The 22,297-nt window shown below is 40.2% G+C and overlaps 1 protein-coding gene across 3 annotated transcripts in view; it reads right to left on the bottom strand.

Moving 5' to 3' along the window:
- plxdc2b (plexin domain containing 2b) overlaps window positions 1-22,297 on the bottom strand; it is a 460,874-nt gene that overhangs the window by 88,092 nt on the left and 350,485 nt on the right. For 2 of the 3 annotated variants that reach the window (XM_073054625.1, XM_073054623.1), the window contains exons 10-12: window positions 15,641-15,701; window positions 15,144-15,297; window positions 12,467-12,505 (exon numbers count right to left, since the gene is read on the bottom strand). In XM_073054625.1, the coding sequence (XP_072910726.1) occupies window positions 12,467-12,505; window positions 15,144-15,297; window positions 15,641-15,701 (254 nt within the window). Of the gene's footprint in view, window positions 1-3,343; window positions 3,442-12,466; window positions 12,506-15,143; window positions 15,298-15,640; window positions 15,702-22,297 lie in introns of those variants that run through there. The other variant, XM_073054624.1, reaches the window with a different exon arrangement.

Here is a 22,297-nt window from a genome sequence, read left to right as displayed (position 1 = left end):
GCCACCACATCTATTGTGCTTCTTCGTGTCTACTGTGAATGCCTGCAAGAAAATGAATCTCAGTATAGGGTGGCGTATATGTACTTTGATGATAAATTTACTTCGAACTTTGAAAGGAAAGTATTTTGAAGGCCATGGTGAGAAGGAGGCGTTTGTGGGGCTAGCTGGATTGTTCCCGCATAGAGCTGGTACAGAGCATAGAAGTCAAACGTTATAAGCCTGCTGTGACTCTGTGGTTTTATGCAGTCGCTGGTGATCCAATATCTCAGGCAAGATTGAAGCATGCATGATTCACTGGAAAATTCAATCCCAGAAACAGCTGCAACCCAAAGCTGCTCCTCTATACTGCAACTAGCAGAAACTCCTGATTGATAGCAAGACAAGGAACTTACCATCCACCAGGGTAATGAGCTAACGGCAAACAATATGAAGAAAAGTCGACCCATTATACACAAATAACTTTTTACTGGTGATTGCATCAGTAAGCCACAAAAAAACCATTAAAAATAAATCTCAGCTCCATGGTACATGTTTAGAAATGAACCTCTTACCCCTCCAGCATAAATAAGATGATATATGAAACTGCCTACTGTATATCCCACAGCGTCACATCAATACAAGTTTAAAGGAAGCAGCTGAAACTCAGCAGGTACTTAGCTCTTCATCAACACAAACTGCTGCTCACTTGGCCAGCTTCAACACTTTCACTCTTCCACTCTCCCACATTCTAACATGTGTGGCTCCCCATGGTCTTCCAAGCAGTGATATTCCTGCTGGAATTCAAAGTCATCACTTGGACAACAGCAGGAATGATTCTAATCTGATTCTACATTTTTTTTCTTTGAAATCAATGACTTCTACTCGGTCAACTAGAAGGTGTTGTTAGCAGGGAGATAGGGATGCAGCACTTCACTGGTTATTGAAACGCAATGCCGGAAAAATTATGGTCTGAGTGCCATGTACTGACATGATTACATCAAATCCTCTAAGCTTCACACGATGAGACCTTAAATATTTTAGCATCTTGACGGTGATGTGTACATTGCAATGGGAGCAGAATTCATGCTGCATCCGTGTGCAGCCAACATGTCAGTGTATAGAATGAGGGCACAATATAGTGAAAAAAGGAATAAGTATTCATAGTCATCGTGACAAACACTATATATCATTTCTTTACACATGTAAGAGTAACATTTCACCAGTTTACTTAATTACAGTACCTTAACAACATCAATACAGAGAGCACTGTTTCTAATTCTGGATTTGTTTCAGACTTGGTTGCTGAGTCTGAGTCTTACAATTAGCAAAGCAAATACACTGCAGTGTTTAGTGGAAGTACATTGCCTTTCATTGTAAGTGTGAAAGGCTTTTGACAAGTATTAACAGTATATTGTGCTGCATAAAATCTGATTTAAAACATTTTTGCCTTAGTATCAATTCCAAGCTTCACCGTATTGCTTTCACTATATTGCTTCATTATACACAACTTTCCACATAAAATTTAAGGATTTGTGAAAATGTTAGGTTTTACATGCACTCTGATATTGCAGATGAGAGGACAGTGAAGCATGTTGAGTCCAGAGGCAGTGGGTCTAGCATTATATTAAATTGGTAGTAGTTAAAACTCATCAAATTATGTTTGAATAGCAAGTGTTGTTCATTTGTTAAAACCCCTTACTACACAGAGGAGGCACGTGAGTGAGCAACATCATCAAATTCATTCCCACTCTATTGACACATTGTCCAACAAGCAAACACAGCGGGTGTTTTGTGCTTTATAATGTAATACAGAAAGAGTCAGGCTCTCAGATAGAGATGTGGAAATTCTAGTAGAAGCAAATTCCTTGTGTATGGGCAATGTCATCCAAGCGCTCAGTCATGGACGGTGCAGACACTGTGAGGCAGTGGAGGTGATTGAGTGGAGTTTGAGGTCAGGGTTTTGAGCAGCAGCCTGCAGAGGTTGTGAGTGATCCTTTAAATAGTGATGTTACCAAGGAAACAACACAATCAAACATGGGCCTGCTGGAGGGTAAGTGACAGTTGCCATTGGAGAAGTAAGAGCAAGGTGTTCCAGTATCCGTTGCATGAAATTCAACATGCTGAAAGTTGGAAAGAACACAAGGCCACCAGGACGCTCGACTGCCTTGCCATTCAATGAAATCATGGCTGATATGTGCTGGCATTCATCTCCTCTTCAGTTCCAGTTTCCCATTACCTCCAGTGCCTCAATCCTCCAAATATTTATCTATCTCCACCTTAAAAAACTTCTAATGATCTGGTCTCACCATGCTTAGTGGCAGAGATTCCACCTTCTGACATGAGCAATTTCAGTTTTGGATGACCAGCCCCTTGTCTTATAACTATGTTCCATTGTTCAAGACTCCCATGAGTGAGGTGAGGTGATCTGGACACCAGAGATTGGGATGCTTGAGCATGGAAGATCTGCATGGCAAAAGATGACAGAATTTCATCATGTAAACAGTCAGCAGAATAAACAGCACACAGTTTGTTCCACTGCCTGCTAAACAATTATTATCCAAATGTTTGACCCACAGCAGCTAAATCAATATTCCAGCTGATTCACAGAACTAATCTTAAATTACCTCAAGTCTATGAATAATTACTCTACATGATCCAACAACTTATCAATAACTTTGGAAAGATGTTGCATATTCATCCAAACTAATTACAGAGTTATTAGGAGTTCATTATAGAGCTCATTTCATGAGAACTCCTGTTACGACAGGAAAACACAGAATGCTCTTCCATTACCCTAGAGGTTTTATTCAATACCGCTATTATGGGCTACTCTTATAAACTGAAACAATTCTACTGCCTTCCAGCCACATGGCTATATACACCAGTCATTTCTCATATTCACTGAACTAAATAATTAGATCCTGGAGAGCAGACTGGACCATCAGCGATACTTTTTTCAAATCTAACTGGCATAAAGCAATGGTTTGCAATCGGTCTGTGTGTGTAACAGAGTGTCTCCATCAACTTCCTACTCATAAAATGCCTCAGTCTCCCCCTGCTTGCCTAAATGCAGTATCTTATATTGATAGCAGTAGGTGGTTTACAAGCCCATCATTATTAACCAGTCTGAAGCTGGCTGTCTGCCTTCTTCCTCCCCACAGTTTCTGACAGCGCTGCTTAGGTGGATGCAAATGAGGCCCCATGAATTAAAAATAATCTGGGCCACAAACTGTTCATATCAGCCAATCTTTATTTTATTTTTACCTTCCAAATTCATGCAAAACCCACTCCCACTCAAAACTGGTGATTTTGTGAATAACAGCACATTTGCAGCATTACCCTGAGCAATCCTGATGATATGCAGCAAGCAGACCTGGAATCTGAGCTCCGATTCTCTCTCCACTGTATTCCTGACCTGCTAGGCATTTTCACAATTCTCAGGTTTTTTCACATCTCCAGCACCTGCGATTTGAACCCAATATTTATATTACACCTCAAGGTAAACTGAATAAATTCTACAAAAACAGTATTCCTACACACTTTGCTGCTGTTTTTAAGATCAATTCTCCAATAAATGTATGATTTGGACACGATCTGTATATTAACCTTTGGATAGTCTTGTTAACTATCTAATGGGTTATATTTGCATATTTTTCTAGATTTTATTTTATGATGCTTTCTCTCCATCAAAGATTGTATATCAGCATTTTGTCTGTAAAGACGTACCTTCGACAGCACAACACTCCATTTGCTTACGTACTCAAGCCTTTGATATGTGGTTATTATACATAGTGTTCTGATTTAGAGACCAGAATACACACTTTTAACTAAGGCTGAGGCTTTTCATTATCAATACCTTGTAAGCCCTTCAAAGTTAGCATTCCCAATGTGCAAACATTGTACTCTCACTGTGCAAACAAAAACATTTCTAGCACTCACTGACACATCTAGAACATCATTTTCGTGAAAATGTTCATGGAGATATGTTTAATATCATGTTTTAAGTAGGATTTTCTTTGCTGAGAAAAGGATTTACTGTTGAGCTGTGTACTTTTTTTGGCTGATTTTTTTCTAAAATGACTCAATTGCATCTGATTAAAATTAATTACCCTCAAGTAGAATCCACCATCTTACAACTACAAAAGGAATGACAAAGAAATAACACAATTCCATTTGTAAACACAAAGTACACTGCAGATGCTGGGGTCAAAGCAACACGTACAACACACTGGAGGAACTCAGCAGGTCGGGCAGCATCCGTGGAAGTTAACAGTCAACGTTTCGGGCTGAGACCCTTTGTCAGGACTGAAGAGGGAGGGGGCAGGGGCCTATAAAGAAGGTGGGGTAATGGTGGGAAGGAGAAGGCTGGTGGGTGCCAGGTGAAAAACCAATCAGAGGAAAGATCAAGGGGTGGGGGAGGGGAAGCAGGGAGGGGATAGGCAGGAAGGGTGAAGAAGGAATCTAAGGGGAAAGCACTATGGGTAGTAGAAGAAGGCAGAATCATGAGTGAGGTGATAGGCAGCAAGAGGAGGCAGAGTGAAACTGGGATGGGGGAAGGGAGAGGGAGGGAATTACTGGAATTTAGAGAATTCAATGTGCATGTCAAAGGGCTGGGGACTACCCAGACCAGTGGTTCCCAACCTTTTCTATGCCCCACACCCCTAGGAAATGTTTGATTAATGTTTGCACCCCCTACAAAAGTAATATCACATTTGAAGATGAAGAAGTCTAATTTCTAATTTTTGAACCACAAATTGAACAACATACAATACTGCGGGTGAATAAATTGAACTTAAAAAAATAAGCTTTTAACTCAGCGCATAAAATGCAAATATAAATTGAGCAATTAGATTCTAATTTATTCAGAAAAAATTGTAAACAGTAAAATCAATCCCAATTGTGAACATAAAATTCAATGACTTCTTTGGTCCTGCTTCTCATTCATGATTTTGTCAAAACGTGGAACTTTCTTGCTGACTGTGATCCGCAGATCTGCCTGTGGATTCAGGCGATTCCTAGATTTTGTCTTGATTGACAAAAGAGAACTGAATCCAGATTCACACAAGTATGCTGTTGCAAATGTAATGAGGACACGGAGTGCTTTTCCACCAAGTCTTGGGAACATATCCAGTGCTGCACACCAAAACTCCTCCAAAGTCTTGCTTTCAAATTGCATTTCAAGAGCTCGATTTGTCCGCAAATCAATAAGATCTTCCTTCAACTCTTCATCATCTGACATTTTCTCCAAATTGTAGGAAAATGGATTCATGATCCATTCTTCTGAAATCTTCAGGTCTCCAGCAGCAAAATATCCATCAAACGATTCTGACAGCATTTCCAAATGAGCCATAATTTCTTCACACACAGTAGGAGTTATGGATCCAGCATCATTAACCATCTCTTCTAGTAAAGGAAAATTTGAGAGACTGCCTCCTTCCATCCTTCAATGCCAAAGATGTAACTTTTCTTTGAAGGCATTCAACTCTTCACAAGCCTTCAATATGTTTATCCCTTTTCCTTGAAGAGAAACACTCAGGTCATTCATACGAGTGAAAATGTCAGCTAAGTAAGCCAGCATTTGGGCAAATTCCTGTGATTCTATTGCTCCAACCATATCACATTCACACTCCTCCAGAAAAACTTTGATTTCTTCCCGCAGTTCAAATAAGCGGGTTAAAGCTTGTCCTCGTGACAACCAACGGACTTCTGTGTGGAAAAGCAAAACTGAATTCTCACTTCCCAGATCCTCACAAAATGATTTGAAGATGCGATGGTTCAAAGCACTCCCCTTGATCCAGTTGATGATCTTCATACAAGTATCAAGGACTTCCTTCAAATTTGGAGGCAGTGTTTTTGATGCCAAAGCATGCCGATGAAGAACACAATGGGTAACTTGCAAGTCTGGAATCTCCTTTTTCATCAATGCAGAAAAGACAGATTTATTTCCAAGCATTGCAGGTGCCCCGTCAGTGCACACAGAACCAATGACTTTGATATCTAAATCATGTTTGGCAAAGAAGTCTTTCACCAGCTGCATCACATCCTTTGCAGTTGTGTTTGTTTTCAGATCTTTACAAAACAGGAAATCTTCCTTCACAGCACCATCATTGACATACCTCACTAATGTGATGGGTTAACTACAACTGGAGACATCAGTTGACTCATCCAACTGAATAGAGATTTTAAGAGGACTAGCTCTGACATCTGAGATGACTTGGTCCAAAATATCTTCACTCAAATCACTGATTCGGTTGTGAATGACATTTTTTGATAGGGGCAGCCGTTCAAATGTTTTACTTGCTTCTTTGCCCAGGATAATTGTTGCCATTTCCAGTGCACGTGTCTTGATGAGATCTTCTACGATTGTATGGGGCTTCTTGGATTTGGCCACTTTATATGCCCCCTGGTATGAAGCAAGAAGTAGTGATTTTTCAACAGAAATGAAACCTAATTTTGGAAGAGTTCCTTGTGAATCAAAATGAGCTCTTTTGATTTTCAATGACCCAACATCATGTCCTGCAACATCAGCTCTGCCATGCTTGTTCTTGAAGTGCTCTTGAAGCTTGGATGGCTTCAGATTTGAGTTGGAAAACACAATGCTACAAAGAATGCACTGAGGTTTTTGTAAGCCATCATTTCTTGTTGTGCATGTGAAACCAAAGCACATAGTCATCATTCCATTTCCTTCTTTTTGACATGATGAAGGGTTAAGGGTAAAGAGAAAAATATGAGCTAATATGAGAAAAATTATCTGACTAAGTCAGGGATGATGGCTTTACTCAACCAGACACGCCTATAGCAAAGTATCGCGAGAAATATGCTTTTGACTATTATATTATGATATTATCTGTGGTTACGCCAAGATAAGTCGTCATGTGGAAATGCTACTGAGACGCGATGCAACTTATTAAGCTACTCTCTACTGAATTTACACACCTATTTCCGATGATTACCGGAGATATGAACTCCCATCACACGACTCAAAGTCCACGGTGCTAATCATGATCCGCCTCAACTAACACAATTCAAAATTATCAACGATTCAAGAAAAAAACCTTGTAAGAGAAAAAACCTTTGAAATTCAAAAACTTCTTTAATGCATTGAGACAAATACGAATGAATGACTTCAGCAGCTTTTTATCAAAATGCGGCTTTAAAAAATTTTATAATTGAATAATTTACCTACTGTCTGCGGGTTTGGTTTTAACGCGAAGTCGTTACTCGATGGTTGATTCGGGATGTATAAAGATTTTTAACTCTGAGATGTAACCTTCTAGCTAACACTGATGAGACTCCTCAACTCTGAGGTGTAAAGGAGGATGGAAGGGGCAGTGTCGAGGTTCATCCCCAGCAGCTGCGTAACAGAGGACTCTCTGATCTACGGGCTGTTCCCGGGGACGCACACCGAGACCAAAATCCGGTGCTGCTGGCAGATCATAAACTCGGTGAAAAACGCTCCTTGGTCGAACCAAAACTTGATGGTCTACCAGCACACGGAGATGTCTGTGGGGGAATGCTGCCGACTGGCACATTCTCGGCTGCAGGAGTACGTGCTGAGGGACGCACTCAAACTCGGTGCAGCCACCACAAGGGCCTGATGGGGAAGGACCACAGTCTAGGGTTCTTCTCCCGTGGGGGTTGAGGGGTAGGGGGGTTGGGGATATACCCCCCGAATGGAAATATGAAAGAACAAAGTGCCACGTGGGTGGCAAAACTTTTGAACTTTGAAAATGTAAAGACAGTAATGGTACCAACTGTAAAGAATTGAAAGTCTTTGAATGGTTATTGTATATAATTTTATTTTTGAATAAAGTATATTTTGTTTAATAAAAAAAACTTCCTAGGTAACACTGATGAGACTCCTCAACTCTGAGGTGTAACTTCCCAGGTAACACTGATGAGAATCCTCAACGCTGACTCGGGCAGCGGGAGACTGGAGTGAGTTTACATCTCTCTCAACTCGGGCAGTGGGAGACTGGAGTGTGCTTGGGACAAACGTTACTACCACTTCTCAAGGCACACTGGCAGCTGGCTGAGTGATGACTCGTGACTCGTCACTCAAGCACACAAGCCACTCTTTGTCGCACCCCCTGAAATTCCATCTCGCACCCCCTAGGGGTGCGGGCACCCCAGGTTGGGAACCCCTGACCCAGACGGTATATGAGGTGTTGCTCCTCCAACCTGACTTTGGCCTCATTATGGCAGTAGAGGAGGCCATGTATAGACATATCCGAATGGGAACGTGAAGGAGAGTTGAAGTGGGTGGCAACCGGAAGACCCCGTCTGTTGTGGCGGACGGAGCAGAGGTGCTCGACAAAGAGGTCCCTCAATCTGCGTCGGGTCTCGCTGATGTACAGGAGGCTGCACTGGGAGCACCAGATGCAATAGTCTGTTGGGGTCATTTGGAAGTGGAATATATTCAATGAAAGTTTTTCCATGGAAGTTCCACAGTGATAACTAATCCAGGACAAAGTGTAGTACTGAAAACAGCGTTTGCTTGTCACAGCCATTTGACACCATTGGCCAGTGTATCAACTTACTGTACAAATTTTATATAAATGTTTTGTACATGACAGTGATATACGGTACTTCTCCTTGCTCTATTCTAGGCACTAATCCATTCTGTCTAAAGGGCTGGTGCTCAGTAACATTCATTTTCATACTTACCTTTATCAGTAAATGGTAGGGCCATGGGGAGTGTTGTGGAACAGAGGATGAAGATATTTAATTCCTTAAGAATGCCAACCCGAGTACCCCGCATTGTTCACAAGAACAGTGAGATATTGATACAATGAACAACCTGCTTACAGGACTGTCGGTTCAGACAACACACAGAATATCAATTATACTGTACATAAATTATATGAAACAGAAAAAGAACATAAAGAGATTGGCACATTTGTCGCCATCTGGAAAGAGAGCAAATAAGAGTTACAAGAAAGCTACTAGGAATGGGTTATAAGGAGAGTCTGGATAGGCAGTGCTTTTTTTTCCTGAAGCACTGCAGGTTGAGGCGTGACCTTATAGATAAAATCTAGAGAGGAGCCGAATAGTCTAGAAATGTCTAGAATAGGAGCAGAAAATCTAGAATAGTCACAGTCTATTTCCAGAATTGAAGAGTGCCAAACTTGATGGCATAGGTTTACAGTGAAAGGGAAAAGGTTTAAAAAAGACTTGAGGGACAACTTTTTCACACAGAGGATGATGCAAAAATGGATCAAGCTGCCAGAGGACATGGAATGGGGAAGCACAACATTTAAAACATACAATATTTGGTCAGGTACATGGATAGGAAGGGTTGAGAGAGTTATGGGCTAAAAACAGGCAAATGGGACTAGTTCTGTTAGGCAACCTAGTTTGCATGGACAAGTTTGACTGAGGAGCCCACTTTATAGCTCTATGGCTCTGCAATTCTCTGATTATCTTATAAATTAATTGAAAGAGTGGTTAAAATGCAACAGAATTCCTGAAGTCATTACAAACAAAATTTAATTATTGTTCTAAGTTCACCTTCCTGGGAAAGCAGAGCCATTTTGTTCCTTCCTTATTTATAGTTTTGATCTTTCTCCTGCAAGCTGTAGAAGGAATTGTACACCAAAAACTTCCATAACAGAGCACACATAATTTGTTCTCATATCAATTTCTTGAGGCTTTCTGAAGATTTTTTCTTTTAGTTTCTCAGCAAGCATGTATGGATCAGATGTAATAAAAAAGCTCAAGGAATCAATGCTGAAGTCAGACCCCTTCTGGTCCTAAAATATGACACACTGCAAGAAGATGTACAAGTTTCCAGACTCAACCTGCATCTGTTAAAAGTGAAGCTGTGCACAACTGGCACAACCCTGTAATACTCCCTTTTGAAGAAACAAAATCAATAGTGATTCTCCAATGCACAATGTGCCCAGATGTAAAAACTCACTCATCTCCTTTAGGGAAGGAAATACACTATCCATGCCTTGCTTAGCATCAATAGGATCCAGTTACACTCTAACAGGTTGTGCTCTCGAGGCTTAATTCACTATTCAATTGCTTCAAGCACATCCTCAGGAAAGCAAGCATGCGTAATAAATGTCAATCTTAGTTGTCTTCAAAAGCTAAAATGAAAATAAGCAGGGCAATTGTCAATATCTTTGGGGAATCTAACAGTATGAATGAGGATCTCTTTCTGCAGCGATGATGTGAAATACTTTTTTAGTAAGTACATATGGGTCCAAAAATTCCTGGCCATAGAAAGATTAAACTGGATTTCTGAAGAAGAGGCCTGAGGATTTGGGTGGGAACCTAGTTTCCACTGGGTTCACCTTCTAGACTTTTATATATAGGTGGTGGATGGGGCTGGCTTGAATGGATATTCTCCTACACTCACCTAGATAAGGAAGATGTCCGAGAAGCTTATTTGTTTCCATGGTAGATTCCTCCTTTCTGCCTTTGATAGGCTTCAGTTGAAACCTTGTGTAAGTGTCCATTTTACCAGAATAAGTAATGAATTTCATGAAAAATATTGGAATAACCTCTCTATCATTAAACTAACTTTTTCAGGAAATGTACATCTACTTGTGAAATGGTTTATTTCACCTCCCTTAGAGCCTAATGGAATGTTGGTCAGAATAGCTGCAACTCCACTTTATAAGATTGGTTAGACCAAGCCTCAGAGACATACTAGGGATGTACATTAGTCTCCTCCTTTTAATTTGCAAATAGGTGTCCAGCCTGAGCCTGGTGTAAAGATGACCTTAGATTATCTGGATTTATTAATGTGGGTCTCTGCTGGAAGAAGACGGTAATTTTTAGAACTGAACTTTCAATGTAAGTATATTGCTGTAACAAATAAGAATTGCATAAAGTCTATGGGACTTGCTTCCAATTTGAAATAAAACAGAATTACAAGGTAAACTGCTAGATCAATTAAATGAAAACTCAAGTTGACATTAGGTTATGGACAGTAATTGAGTGTAACTTAAGTGCAAGAAATTTTCATCATAACAGGATAGGTTCTGCAGTTCTGGCAACTAGCCTGGGAAAAGTAGAGATTGATATTAGTTCTCATTGACATCATGCAAGGATAATTTCACAAGGGTTTCCGTAGTAGGCTGGTCTATTTATGCAGTGAGAGTCCTAAGGGGAGATCAACAGAACAAGAGCATTGAGAGCTCAGTGTTATTTAAGGGGATGAAGGGTAAAATATGGAAGAACTCATCCCTTCAGACTTTGCAATAGTTAGTCAGAGATCTGTGTCAATAGAGTATTTAAAGTAGCTGGCACAAAAGTGATTCTTTTTTACACTATTTAGCAGCACCCCACAGTGGCCTCCTTATAATAAATTTCAGTCTTCTCCATCTGCCCTTTGAAGTTTGACAATTTCTACATTAGGTCATAACTAACTCATGGTATGTTGATTCCCATATTTCTTAAAAAGCACCAGGTTTCTGTGTTGCCTTTACTCCCAGGCTTCCACCGGGGGAGTTCTAAAGCTTCAGTAGTTCGTATGTGAAAGAATTTTTCCTCTGAATGGCCCACCTTTTACCTTGAAAATCTTGGTTTTGGACAACTAAGACAAGGCAAATGTTAATTCTGCATTGACTCTATCAGACCCATTGAGAAATTCCCTCATTTCAGTGAAATCATCTTTCATTCTTCTAATTGCAGGAAAATATTGGTCTAAACTGCTTAATTTCTCTTCAAACCTACCACTCCAGAATACTCGGGTCAACTTACCATGCCGATTAACCCACCAACTGTACATCATTGGAATGTGTTTGAAAACCAGACGAATCCACATGATCATGGGAATAAAGTCAAACTCCATGCGGACAGAACCTGAGGTCACCAATAAATCTAGGTCTTTAGAGCTGGGAGGCAGCATCTTTGTGCTAACTACACTGTACTGCCCCAAAGAGGAGAGACCAGATGTTCTAAACTTTACAACATCAGAAGAATTTCAGGAGAGTTTTGATGTTTACCCCAGGAACATCAACCTTTTGTGGCCTAGGTAGGATTCACCACAGCTCAGAGCCCAGCAGGAGTGCAATTAGAGCAACATTTTAGAGCAACTAGAAATCAACATACTATTTGCCTTCTTCAGATTCAGATTCAGTTCTCAATCACTCATACAAATTGCTGCAGAAACTGTGGCATTACAAAAATATCTAAAATCAAAACAAAATCAATAAAACTGATTTGATATTTTCACATCCAATACACTTGATGTGTAACTCTGATAAAATGTATCGGCACCATACACCAGATATGGGCATCAGTCTCCATTCTGAAGTCAGTTTTTATTGCAGCTTCACACTGAGTCTTGGCAAGTATGAAACACAGACAGATGTCTCTTAAAGTACAATCTATTTAGAAGTGATTCCTGCAAACAAGCAATGTCCTTTTTGTTAACAAATCCATATTGAAATCTTGGCTAAATGCCACAGGGTGTGTTAAATCGATTCAACCGGAAAATGAACACATACATTCATAGAAATACAACACCCACCTCCGTTGTCTCTCAGATGCAGAGCAATCTTTGTATCATCTGTAAGAGGATTAATAAGATGTATTTTAAGAGTTAGAAACAGTTATTACATGTCTCAGATTATAGAATATTGACCTATTGAGTGGTACACAAATCAAAACCCAAATAGTACTTGCCTAAGGTACCAATGTACATTTTCAAATGAAAGATAACCAATAAAATATTACCTCATCTAAATTACTTACAATTTATGATTAAAGTTTGTTTCTAATTAGAATAAAATCCATTTAAATATGGCTACTGACAAATATGATGCTGTATTAACTCTCAATTTGGAAGAAATATTTTCTGATAGGTCAATAGTATATAACAAAGCATCTTTTAAAAATTCTTTAACAAGAGAGGAACATTGTTACAAAGACTACGATTCATTTTATATCTCTGATTAATCTTAAAAAAACTGATTTGAAATACTACAAATCTTCCGATGAAGCTATTCCTGAAATGTTGCTAGCTGGAGAGATCCAGGAGTCAGACTCAGTTACAATGAAGAAATTGGACTATATTTTCATGTTAGGAAATCTAGAAGGGAAACTACAGATGGGGCTTTTGCCATTCATTTCTTCTCGAGGGTAAAAGTAAAAGATTTTAGAGGCATTGCTGAAGCAGACTTGATGAATTAACTGTGGTAGGTGTTTCACAGTGTGCAAATGGTGGAGGGAGAAGTTATTTTCTGGTCACGATGGTGTATTGATCAAATATGCTGGTTTTCCAAATTCTCACTGTTGTTGGTGCTGCATTCATCAACTCCATCACACTCCTCACATGTGCATTGTAGATGGAGGGGCCACCCAGTATCTGACATTCCCAAATCATCCACTGCTGTGCAGTAACAGTGCGGCCAGCATTTTCCCACCTCCAATCTTTCATTATCTTACCTGTTTCTCTCAAAGCCCCATTACCGATCATCAAAGGATTAACGATTTTATCAATTCAACTCAAATTTGATTTTCTACACAATGTCCTCTCTCCTTCATACTTCCAACCAAATGCATTATGCTGAAGGAAGAATTTTCCTCAATCTTTGCCAGTTTTGTAGAGACACTGTCCTTGGATATAAAATTCTGATCTCACATAATCTTCATGAGCTCGGGAATCCATGAACACAATGTGAGGCTGAGTTACAGAAAGGAACAGCATGGTGTCAAGATGAAGGGCAGCTCAGTTATTTGTGATTGGAGTACAGTTAAACGGAGTTTTAATTTAAGTATAGCCTGTGCCTCACATCGATAGCCTCCTCATAGATGACTCCAATACTAAATGTTCAACAGTACTACCTGAGTGCCATTGGGTGATTTATACTTGATGAAATAAAACTCATAAAAATTATTGATGTGAAAGGGCTCTTCCTGCCATATAATGACTATAATGGTTTATTAGCTTGATAATATACCAGCTTAATTGACTGCAAATTCAGCAAGTTAAATTACAAGCAGCTGAATATTCAAATCGTTACAGTCAACTATCATGAAGGCCTACAATCTGTGAGTCTGAGAATCCGGGGACTAGGAACGGAGGCCTAGAGTTGGCCTGTCCTGGTGTTGAAGGCCTGTCTAGCTGTGTGAGTGTGAGGGTGAGGAAAGGGCTGTTTTGTTCTGTTGTCTGGTTTTGTTTTTGTTGCGTGTTCTGTGGAACACTGTGGGTGTGCACTTCAGGCGCCAGAATGTAAGGCAACACATCTTGGCTCTTAATGCAAATTTTGCATTTCGCTGTATGTTCTCATGTACGTGTGATAGCTAAATCTACATCTGAAACCTTTATCTCAAATCTAAAAAACTGAAGCATTTGTTTGGTTTTGTGGATGAAAGTTTTACAAAATCAGAAGCCTACCTTATGTAAAATCTATTTTCAATATTTTTGATTCTTGATTCAAATCATAATCAGTGTAACTTGAGTTATATGCTATATGTTTTCCTTATAGAAACTAAGAGAGGGAATGGGACCGAGGGGACTGTTCTCCTTCTGAATTGTTTAACGTAGCGGCTTCTCTAGAACAATCGACAGCTTTTTTGGAAGGTGCATGGAGATGAGTGCAAGTAGAGAAGAAGCAGGCTCAAGAAGAGCTTTAATTGCAAAAAAATATGCATTCTTTTTTCTTCAGTGGTTCATACAGATCAAATGTTCCAAACTAAACTACTTAGTAACTATGAAAAGTTTTCATTGATAATGAATTAACAGCTGAATTATGTTCTTCATGCTGATTCTCACTGAACATGGAAAACACAGCTTTGTAGATGCATATTATCATTCATAATGAATTTCCAGAATCCTGCTTCCAGACTCTGAATACTGGCCAAGAACTGTCAAGGTAATTGGCTCAGTTGTAAACATGAGGATGTAATCCCATTTGTCTTTGTAACCACACTTCCTCACTGATTGAAATGTGAGTTGTAGTGACTCATTTCATGATACCACACATATTATGATAGTTATTTAACTGGAAAACTTCAATAACCTCCACTAGCCATCTATTAAAACTGATATAATTTCTAATCAAAAGCAAAATTTGCATAATAATAGTTTTTTAAAAATGGATATTTAAGCTATACGAATAATATTTCATGAAAACAAATATACTCAGCTGTATTGTATTCCATGACTGGTGATTGATTTGCAATTATGTTTGATTTCCACATACCTTCTGTGGTTAAGATGGAAGTCGGAAAGCCAGATGTAATTATAGTTGTGGATGTAGTGCTTGAGGTTCTAGGTTTTGTAGTTGACGTTGTTGTCGTAGCTGAAGAAGATCGAGTCATTTCCCCAGGCGAGATGTTACAGGTCTTATTATTAGACTAGCAGAAAGAAAAGCGATTCATCTCCAGCAGTGTAGAAACCAATTACACCCATGAACCAACAACTCTGAGCCATTATTAAGTCTACAAAATTACCAATAGAAAGATTGTCTGGACACAACATTTATCATAATGTAACACTGCGCACAACTGTCTGATTGGATTAGATAAGCTTAATCTTATAGCTGAAAACCATCCATCCTTTTCCTCAATGACATCAATATAGTTAGTAATGTTACACTCAATGGCTTTCATGACAATGATTTAATGAATATAAGAAAATCCAATTCTAATTTTAATATTGTTTTATTATTCATCTCAGCTTTACTTCAGACCCTCATACCTCATCAGGACAGCCATTATCCACCCAATCCTGTCGATGACGATCGAATCCATTGGAACACCTGGTTATATAGAAAGTATTAACTGTAAATAATCATTTCCATATAATGCATCTGTTTAGAAAACAATCGATAAGAATTCCTCAAGCAAACAGTGGCTGTGGGATAGTGAACTGCAGGAAATAGAGAAGATGGGAAGTGGGAGATTTCCTACTTCACTGGCCTGGAATTGCCAGTCAAGACTCACAGTGATTAGTGAAAAAGCCAAACACTGCCGATGATGCAAATCAGAAGTAATACAACATTGCTAATATTACTCATCATATCAGGCAGCATCTAAGTACTGAAAGAAGAGTTAATGTTTCAGCTAATGGCAAAGTATCCAATAACCCCTTTTAGGTCCCAATTAATTGCACGAGAGGCATGTATTCTACATCCCTGACATAGTAATTTCACTTCTCTGTGGGAAGGTGAAATAGCTCTAGACCAGGGGTTCCCAGCCATTTTTATACCATGGACCTTGACAATTAACCAAGGGATCTGTGGACCCCAGGTTGGGAACCCCTGCTCTAGACTGTCATAAAATTTACCTCAGTTTCAGTCTCCAAAGGCAAAAACAGAGATTAATAGCAAAATATTGGTCATGCTGGAAAGATGAGTTAAAGCAGAAACCACTAAATATACTAGCTGACTATGCAGGGGACAGAATTAATACTTCGTGCTAAATACCTTCCCTTAGATCTGGGAAAAGCTGGAGATAATCCAAATTACGAATTACTGAGAGGGCTGGGAAGAAGTGTAAGTTTAAAAGGTAAGCTTAGTTGCAGGATTTGAGGCAAAATAATGAAATCAGCTCTCAAGAGGTTGATAAAGACTAATTAATCACAAAGCTACATCAGAGAAAGGCAAAATAGGAAGTCAGGAAAATCTAACATTACCTGAAGCCAGGAAAAAAATGTGAATTCTGGAAATGGGGGGATGGAAGGTTGTTCGGTTAGGTTGAAGTACCATAGATTCAAGTTGTCTTTGTTGGAGTACAAGAACAGGCCAGAGATAGATCCATCAAAGGGGGAATGATGGGCAATTGGAAACGTTGGTACAATGCTTGCAGACAGAATGGACATATCTGAGTGACCTGAGTTTGAATTCGCAGATACAGAGAGAAAACATTATGAGCACTCGGTGCAGTGCACAAGATTGGAAATGCAGTTGAATTACCATTCCACTTGAAAGAACCATTTAGGCTCAGCTTAGTGGTAAGAGAACAGGTAGAAAGGCCGCAGGACCAGAAGACATAGGAGCAGAATTAGGCCATTCAGCCCACTGAGTCTGCTCCACCATTCCGTCATGGCTGATCCTGGATCCCACTCAACCCTATACATCTGCCTTCTTGCCATATCCTGTGATGCCCTATCTGTTCAGGAAATGATCAACCTTCACCTTAGAAATACACATGTACCTGGCCTCCACCACAGTCTGTGGCAGAGTACTCCACAGATTTACTACCCTCTGGTGAAAAAAGATCCTCTTTACCTCAGTTCTAAAGGGTCTCCCCACAATTTTGAGGATGTGCCCTCTAGTTCCTGATACCGCCAATGTCTCATTTCCTGCGGGGTATAGTGAGGGTATGCAACACCTGCAGCTGGACTGGTCCCTTTAGAATGCTGAAAGGCACCAACGGGAAAGACGTGCCTGGACGCAGCATATATGTTGGACGTACTGGAAATTACAGAGGATGACTTGTTGCATGTGGAGGCTGATGAGAAGGTGAGAAAGCCTGTCTTTACTCAGAGTGGGAGGAGACGAGTGAGAGCAGTGGCATAGAAACTAGAACTGAATAGATTAAGAACACTATCAAATGTAAAAGGACAGAAACCATGGTAGAAGGGGAATGAAGATATAATGGAAACGCTGGAATGGATGATGACCTCGTCTGAATACAAAGTACAAAAACAGAGAAACTGGGAAAGTGAAGTGGTTTCCTTATGAAGCAGAAACAAGAGAAAATCTGCAAGTGCTGGAAATCCGAGCAGCACACTCAAAATGCTGGAGGAACTCAGCAGGCCAGGCAACATCCATGGAAAAAAGCACAGTCGACGTTTTGGGCCGAAACCTTTCGGCAGGACTGGAGAAAAAAGGCTGAGGAGTAGATTTGGAAGGCGGGGGGAAGGGAGAGAGAAACACCAGGTGGTAGGTGAAACTTGGAGGGGGAGGGATGAAACAAAGAGGTAGGAAGTTGATTGGTGAAAGAGACAGAAGGGCACAGAAGAAAGAAAAGAGGGGGGAGAGGAGCACCAGAGGGACGTGATGAGCGGGCAAGTTGATAACCCAGTAGCCACCCATTTTAATTCCACTTCCCATTCCTATTCTGACATATCCATCCATGGACTCTTCTGCCAGAAACAAAGAAAGAAACAGAGATAACCTACAGCAAAATACAGGCCCTTTGGCCTACAAAGCTGTGCCAAACTTGTCCTTACTTTAGAACTACCTAGGGTTACCCATAGCCCTCTATTTTTCTGAGCTCCATCTACCTGTCCAGGAGTCTCTTAAAAGACCCTATTGTATCCATCTCCACCACCGTCGCTGGCAGCCCATTCCACACACTCATCACGCTGTGCATAAAAAAAATTAACCCTGGACATCTCCTCTGTACCTACTTCCAAGCACCGTAAAACTGAGCCCTCTTGTGCTAGCCATTCCAGCCCTGAGAAAAAAATCTCTGACTATCCACACGACCAATGCCTCTCATCATCTTATACACCTCTCATCCTCTGTTGCTCCAAGGAATAAAGGCCGAGTTCACTTAACCTATTCTCAAAAGGCATGCTCCCCAATCCAGGCAACATCCTTGAAAATCTCCAATGCACCCTTTCTATGGTTTCCACATCTTTCCTATAGTCAGGCGACCAGAACTGAGCACAGTACTCCAGGTGGGGTCTGACCAGGGTCCTATGTAGCTGCAACATTACCTCTTGGCTCCTAAATACAATCCCATGATTGATGAAGGCCAATGCACTATATGTTTTCTTAACCACAGAGTTAACCTGTGCAGAAATTTTGAGTGTCCTATGGACTTGGACTCCAAGATCCCTCTGATCCTTCACACTGCCAAGAGTCTTACCATTAATACTATATTCTGCCATCATATTTGACCTACCAAAATGAACCACTTCACACTTATCTGGGTTGAACTCCATTTGCCAGTTCTCAGCCCAGTTTTGCATCCTATCAATGTCCCACTGTAACCTCTGGCAGGCCTCCACACTATCCACAACACCCCCAACTTTAGTGTCATCAGCAAACTTGCTAACTCATCCCTCTACCTCATCCAGGTCATTTATAAAAATCACAAAGAGTAAGGGTCCCAGAACAGATCCCTGAGGCACACCACGGGTCACCGACCTCCATGCAGAATATGACCCATCTACAACCAATCTTTGCCTTCTGTGGGCAAGCCAGTTCTGGATTCACAAAGCGATGTCACCTTGGATCCCATGCTTCCTTATTTTTTCCAATCAGCCTTGCATGAGGTACCTTATCAAATGCCTTGCTGAAATCCATATACACTTCATCTACTGCTCTACCTTCATCAATGTGTTTAGTCATGATAAGACCACACTTAGGTTTTAGGAACAACACGTTGTATTCTGTTTGAGTAGACTTCAACATGATGGCATGAACATTGATTTCTCAAACTTCCAGCAATGCCTCCCCCCACGCCTTTACCATTTCCCATCTCCTTTCCCCCTCTCATGTTATCTCCTTACCAGCCCATCTCTTCCCTCTCACGCTTTCTTTCTTCCATGGCTTCTGTCCTTTTCACCAATCAACGTCAGCTCTTTGCTTCACCTCCCTCCAAGTTTCACCTATCGCCTGGAGTTTCTCTCTCCTTTCCCCCAACTTTCAAATCTACTCCTCGGCTTTTTTTTCTCCAGTCCTGCTGAAGGGTTCTGGCCCGAACGTTGACAGTGGTTTTTTTCCATAGATGCTGCCTGGCCTGCTGAGTTCCTCCAGCATTTTGTGTGTTGCTCCTTATGAAGTAGCATGGGAGAAATTAAATTAGGATGGCCATGGGAGTCCTTGAGTATATAGCGAATACTAGTACAGCTGTTTTTATTTCTCATTTGAGTCAATTTTCTCAACAAAAAACATTGCTACTTCAACAAAAAAGCAGCAGAAGGTGTTTCCTGCAGATACATTGTCATGAAGATCAAGGTTACCATTACTTGCTCCACAATCAAGCTAGTGATCAGAGCAACGAACATGTTTACTGATCTGTTTGTGTTGACTTTGAAACAATTTGCATATAAGAGAACAGTTACGAATTTGGAAATGGTGGCTTAAAAATTGAGAAATCATGAGAGCTCCTCTGTCCAATATCTTAACTGCTAATCTATTTGAAACATGCCACTGCTAAAATAGCAGGAAAATGGAATGATGGCAATTCAGTTAGCAATAGAAATTAGGATGCACCTGTGGGAAGAGAAATAATCAATGTTCAAAGGCAAAGACTACCACAGATACTGCCTGATTTGTTGAGTTTTTCAATTGTTTCTGTTTTGTTCTAGTTTACCAGTACCTGCAGTTTCAATTTGATTTTCATTTCAGGATTTTTTCTATTGATATTGCAATGCCTTTTGAATTTTATGAGTGTTTCTGGAGGAAGTTTCTCTTAAAACTTGATGGAAAATGTGACTCCTCTGTTTCATATTTCTATTGAAACATATTCAAATATTGCCAGATACAAAATCCCCTTGTGCTCTAAAAAACTATGAAAGAAAAATGAAGGAAATCAAATATAATGGCAGAATATAGCATTAATGGTAAGACTCTTAGCAGTGTAGAGGTTCAGAGGGATCTTGGGGTCTGAGTCCATAGGACACTCAAAGTTGCTATGCAGGTTGACTCTGTGGTGTATTGGCCTTCATCAATCGTGGGATTAAGTTTAAGAGTTGAGTGGTAATGTTGCAGCTATATAGGACCCTGGTCAGACCCCACTTGGAGTACTGTGCTCAATTCTGGTTGTCTCACTACAAGAAAGACGTGAAAACCATAGAAAGGGTGCAGAGGAGATTTACAAGGATGTTGCCTGGATTGGGGAGCATGCCTTATGAGAGTAGGTTGAGTGAACTCGGCCTTTTCTCCTTGGAGCAACGGAGGATGAGGGGCAACCTGATAGAGGTGTTCAAGATAGTAAGAGGCATTGATCGTGTGGATGGTCAGAGGCTTTTCCCCAGGGCTGAAATGGCTAGCACTAGAGTGCATAGTTTTAAGGTGCATGGCAGTAGGCACAGAGGAGATGTCAGGGGTAAGTGTTTTTATGCAGAGAGTGGTGAGTGTGTGGAATGGGCTGCCAGCGGTGGTGGTGGAGGCGGAAACGATAGGGTCTTTTAAGAGGCTCTTGAATGGCTACATGGAGCTTAGAAAAATAGAGGGCTATGGGTAAAACCTAGGTAGTTCTAAGGTACGGACATGTTCGGCACAGACTTGTGGGCTGAAGGGCCTGTATTGTGCTGTAGGTTTTCTATGTTTCTATGAAAGAATATATATGAGTTATAACTTGAGAAATCGCCACCCATGGAAATCCACCACCCTTTAGTAACCATTTTCAAATGCAGGTATGTGTCACTTAGTGTCCACAATACATTCTATGAAATCAGGCGTTATGTGATTTGAACGTTGTGCGAACATCATATTGTATACTTAGCAAACCTATATGGAGTACTGTAGTGTACCTGTATTGACTAAATAACCAAGAACTTACAATAAAACTGTATACTGTAGACTATATACATACACTATAATTTTTTAATTTCATTTTTGAACTTTTTAATTTTTTTCACTTCTTAAACTTTTATGTAAACACTTTCTTAGCCTATATCACACACAATTTATCAAAGAGGATCAGGATTATCCACATTACTGTCCTCAACTTCTTCATAGTGTTCCACTTCTTCAGGAGGTGTTGGTGAGATTGTTGAGTGCGACATGGCTAAATCCTGAGCAGTAACATTCACTGGTTTTCTGCCTTCATATTGTTTAATAACCTTTTGTTTCACTTCCAAATCAATACTTTTCCTTTGCCTCTTGCTGCTGCTATCTCTAGGAGTGGTTTTGCTGTGTTTGGAAGCCATGAGGCACTTTGCGGTAATATTTTCGAAAGAAAGTTAAACAGAGAGATAACACTACTACACTCAAGTGATGCGCGATACACCAGATTGGTTACGTCCGCTATGTCACGTCAGGACTACGGACGTATATGTGATCGGACGTTGTCTGAATGGATGTTAAGCGGCGCACATCTGTATCTGAAAATGACTTCAAATCTGTAAAACAGTTTGCCAAATATACAATCATGTTCCGGCTTAATTGAATCTAGAGAAGAATTTATGTTTCATAGCATGGATAATTACTGCCCTAGTGGACAAAAGATCCAGCTTAATTCTTAGACCTTCTTAAGAAACACATTTATTAGAAATATATTTATTAGAAACTCCCACTGTTGTTTGACTCACGCTGGGGAAAAGCCTAACATCTAATGCTAGTTGTAAATACTAATATAATTGATTGTAAGATATTAATAATTCTGAATACAATTTACATATAAAATTACAGGCTTTTGCACCAGCTACCGTGAGAGAAGAGAACTGTGTCAA

This window comes from Hemitrygon akajei, chromosome 8 (assembly GCF_048418815.1).
Source record: "Hemitrygon akajei chromosome 8, sHemAka1.3, whole genome shotgun sequence".
Lineage (NCBI taxonomy): Eukaryota > Metazoa > Chordata > Chondrichthyes > Myliobatiformes > Dasyatidae > Hemitrygon > Hemitrygon akajei.
This window is presented reverse-complemented; position numbering and strand designations above follow the sequence as displayed.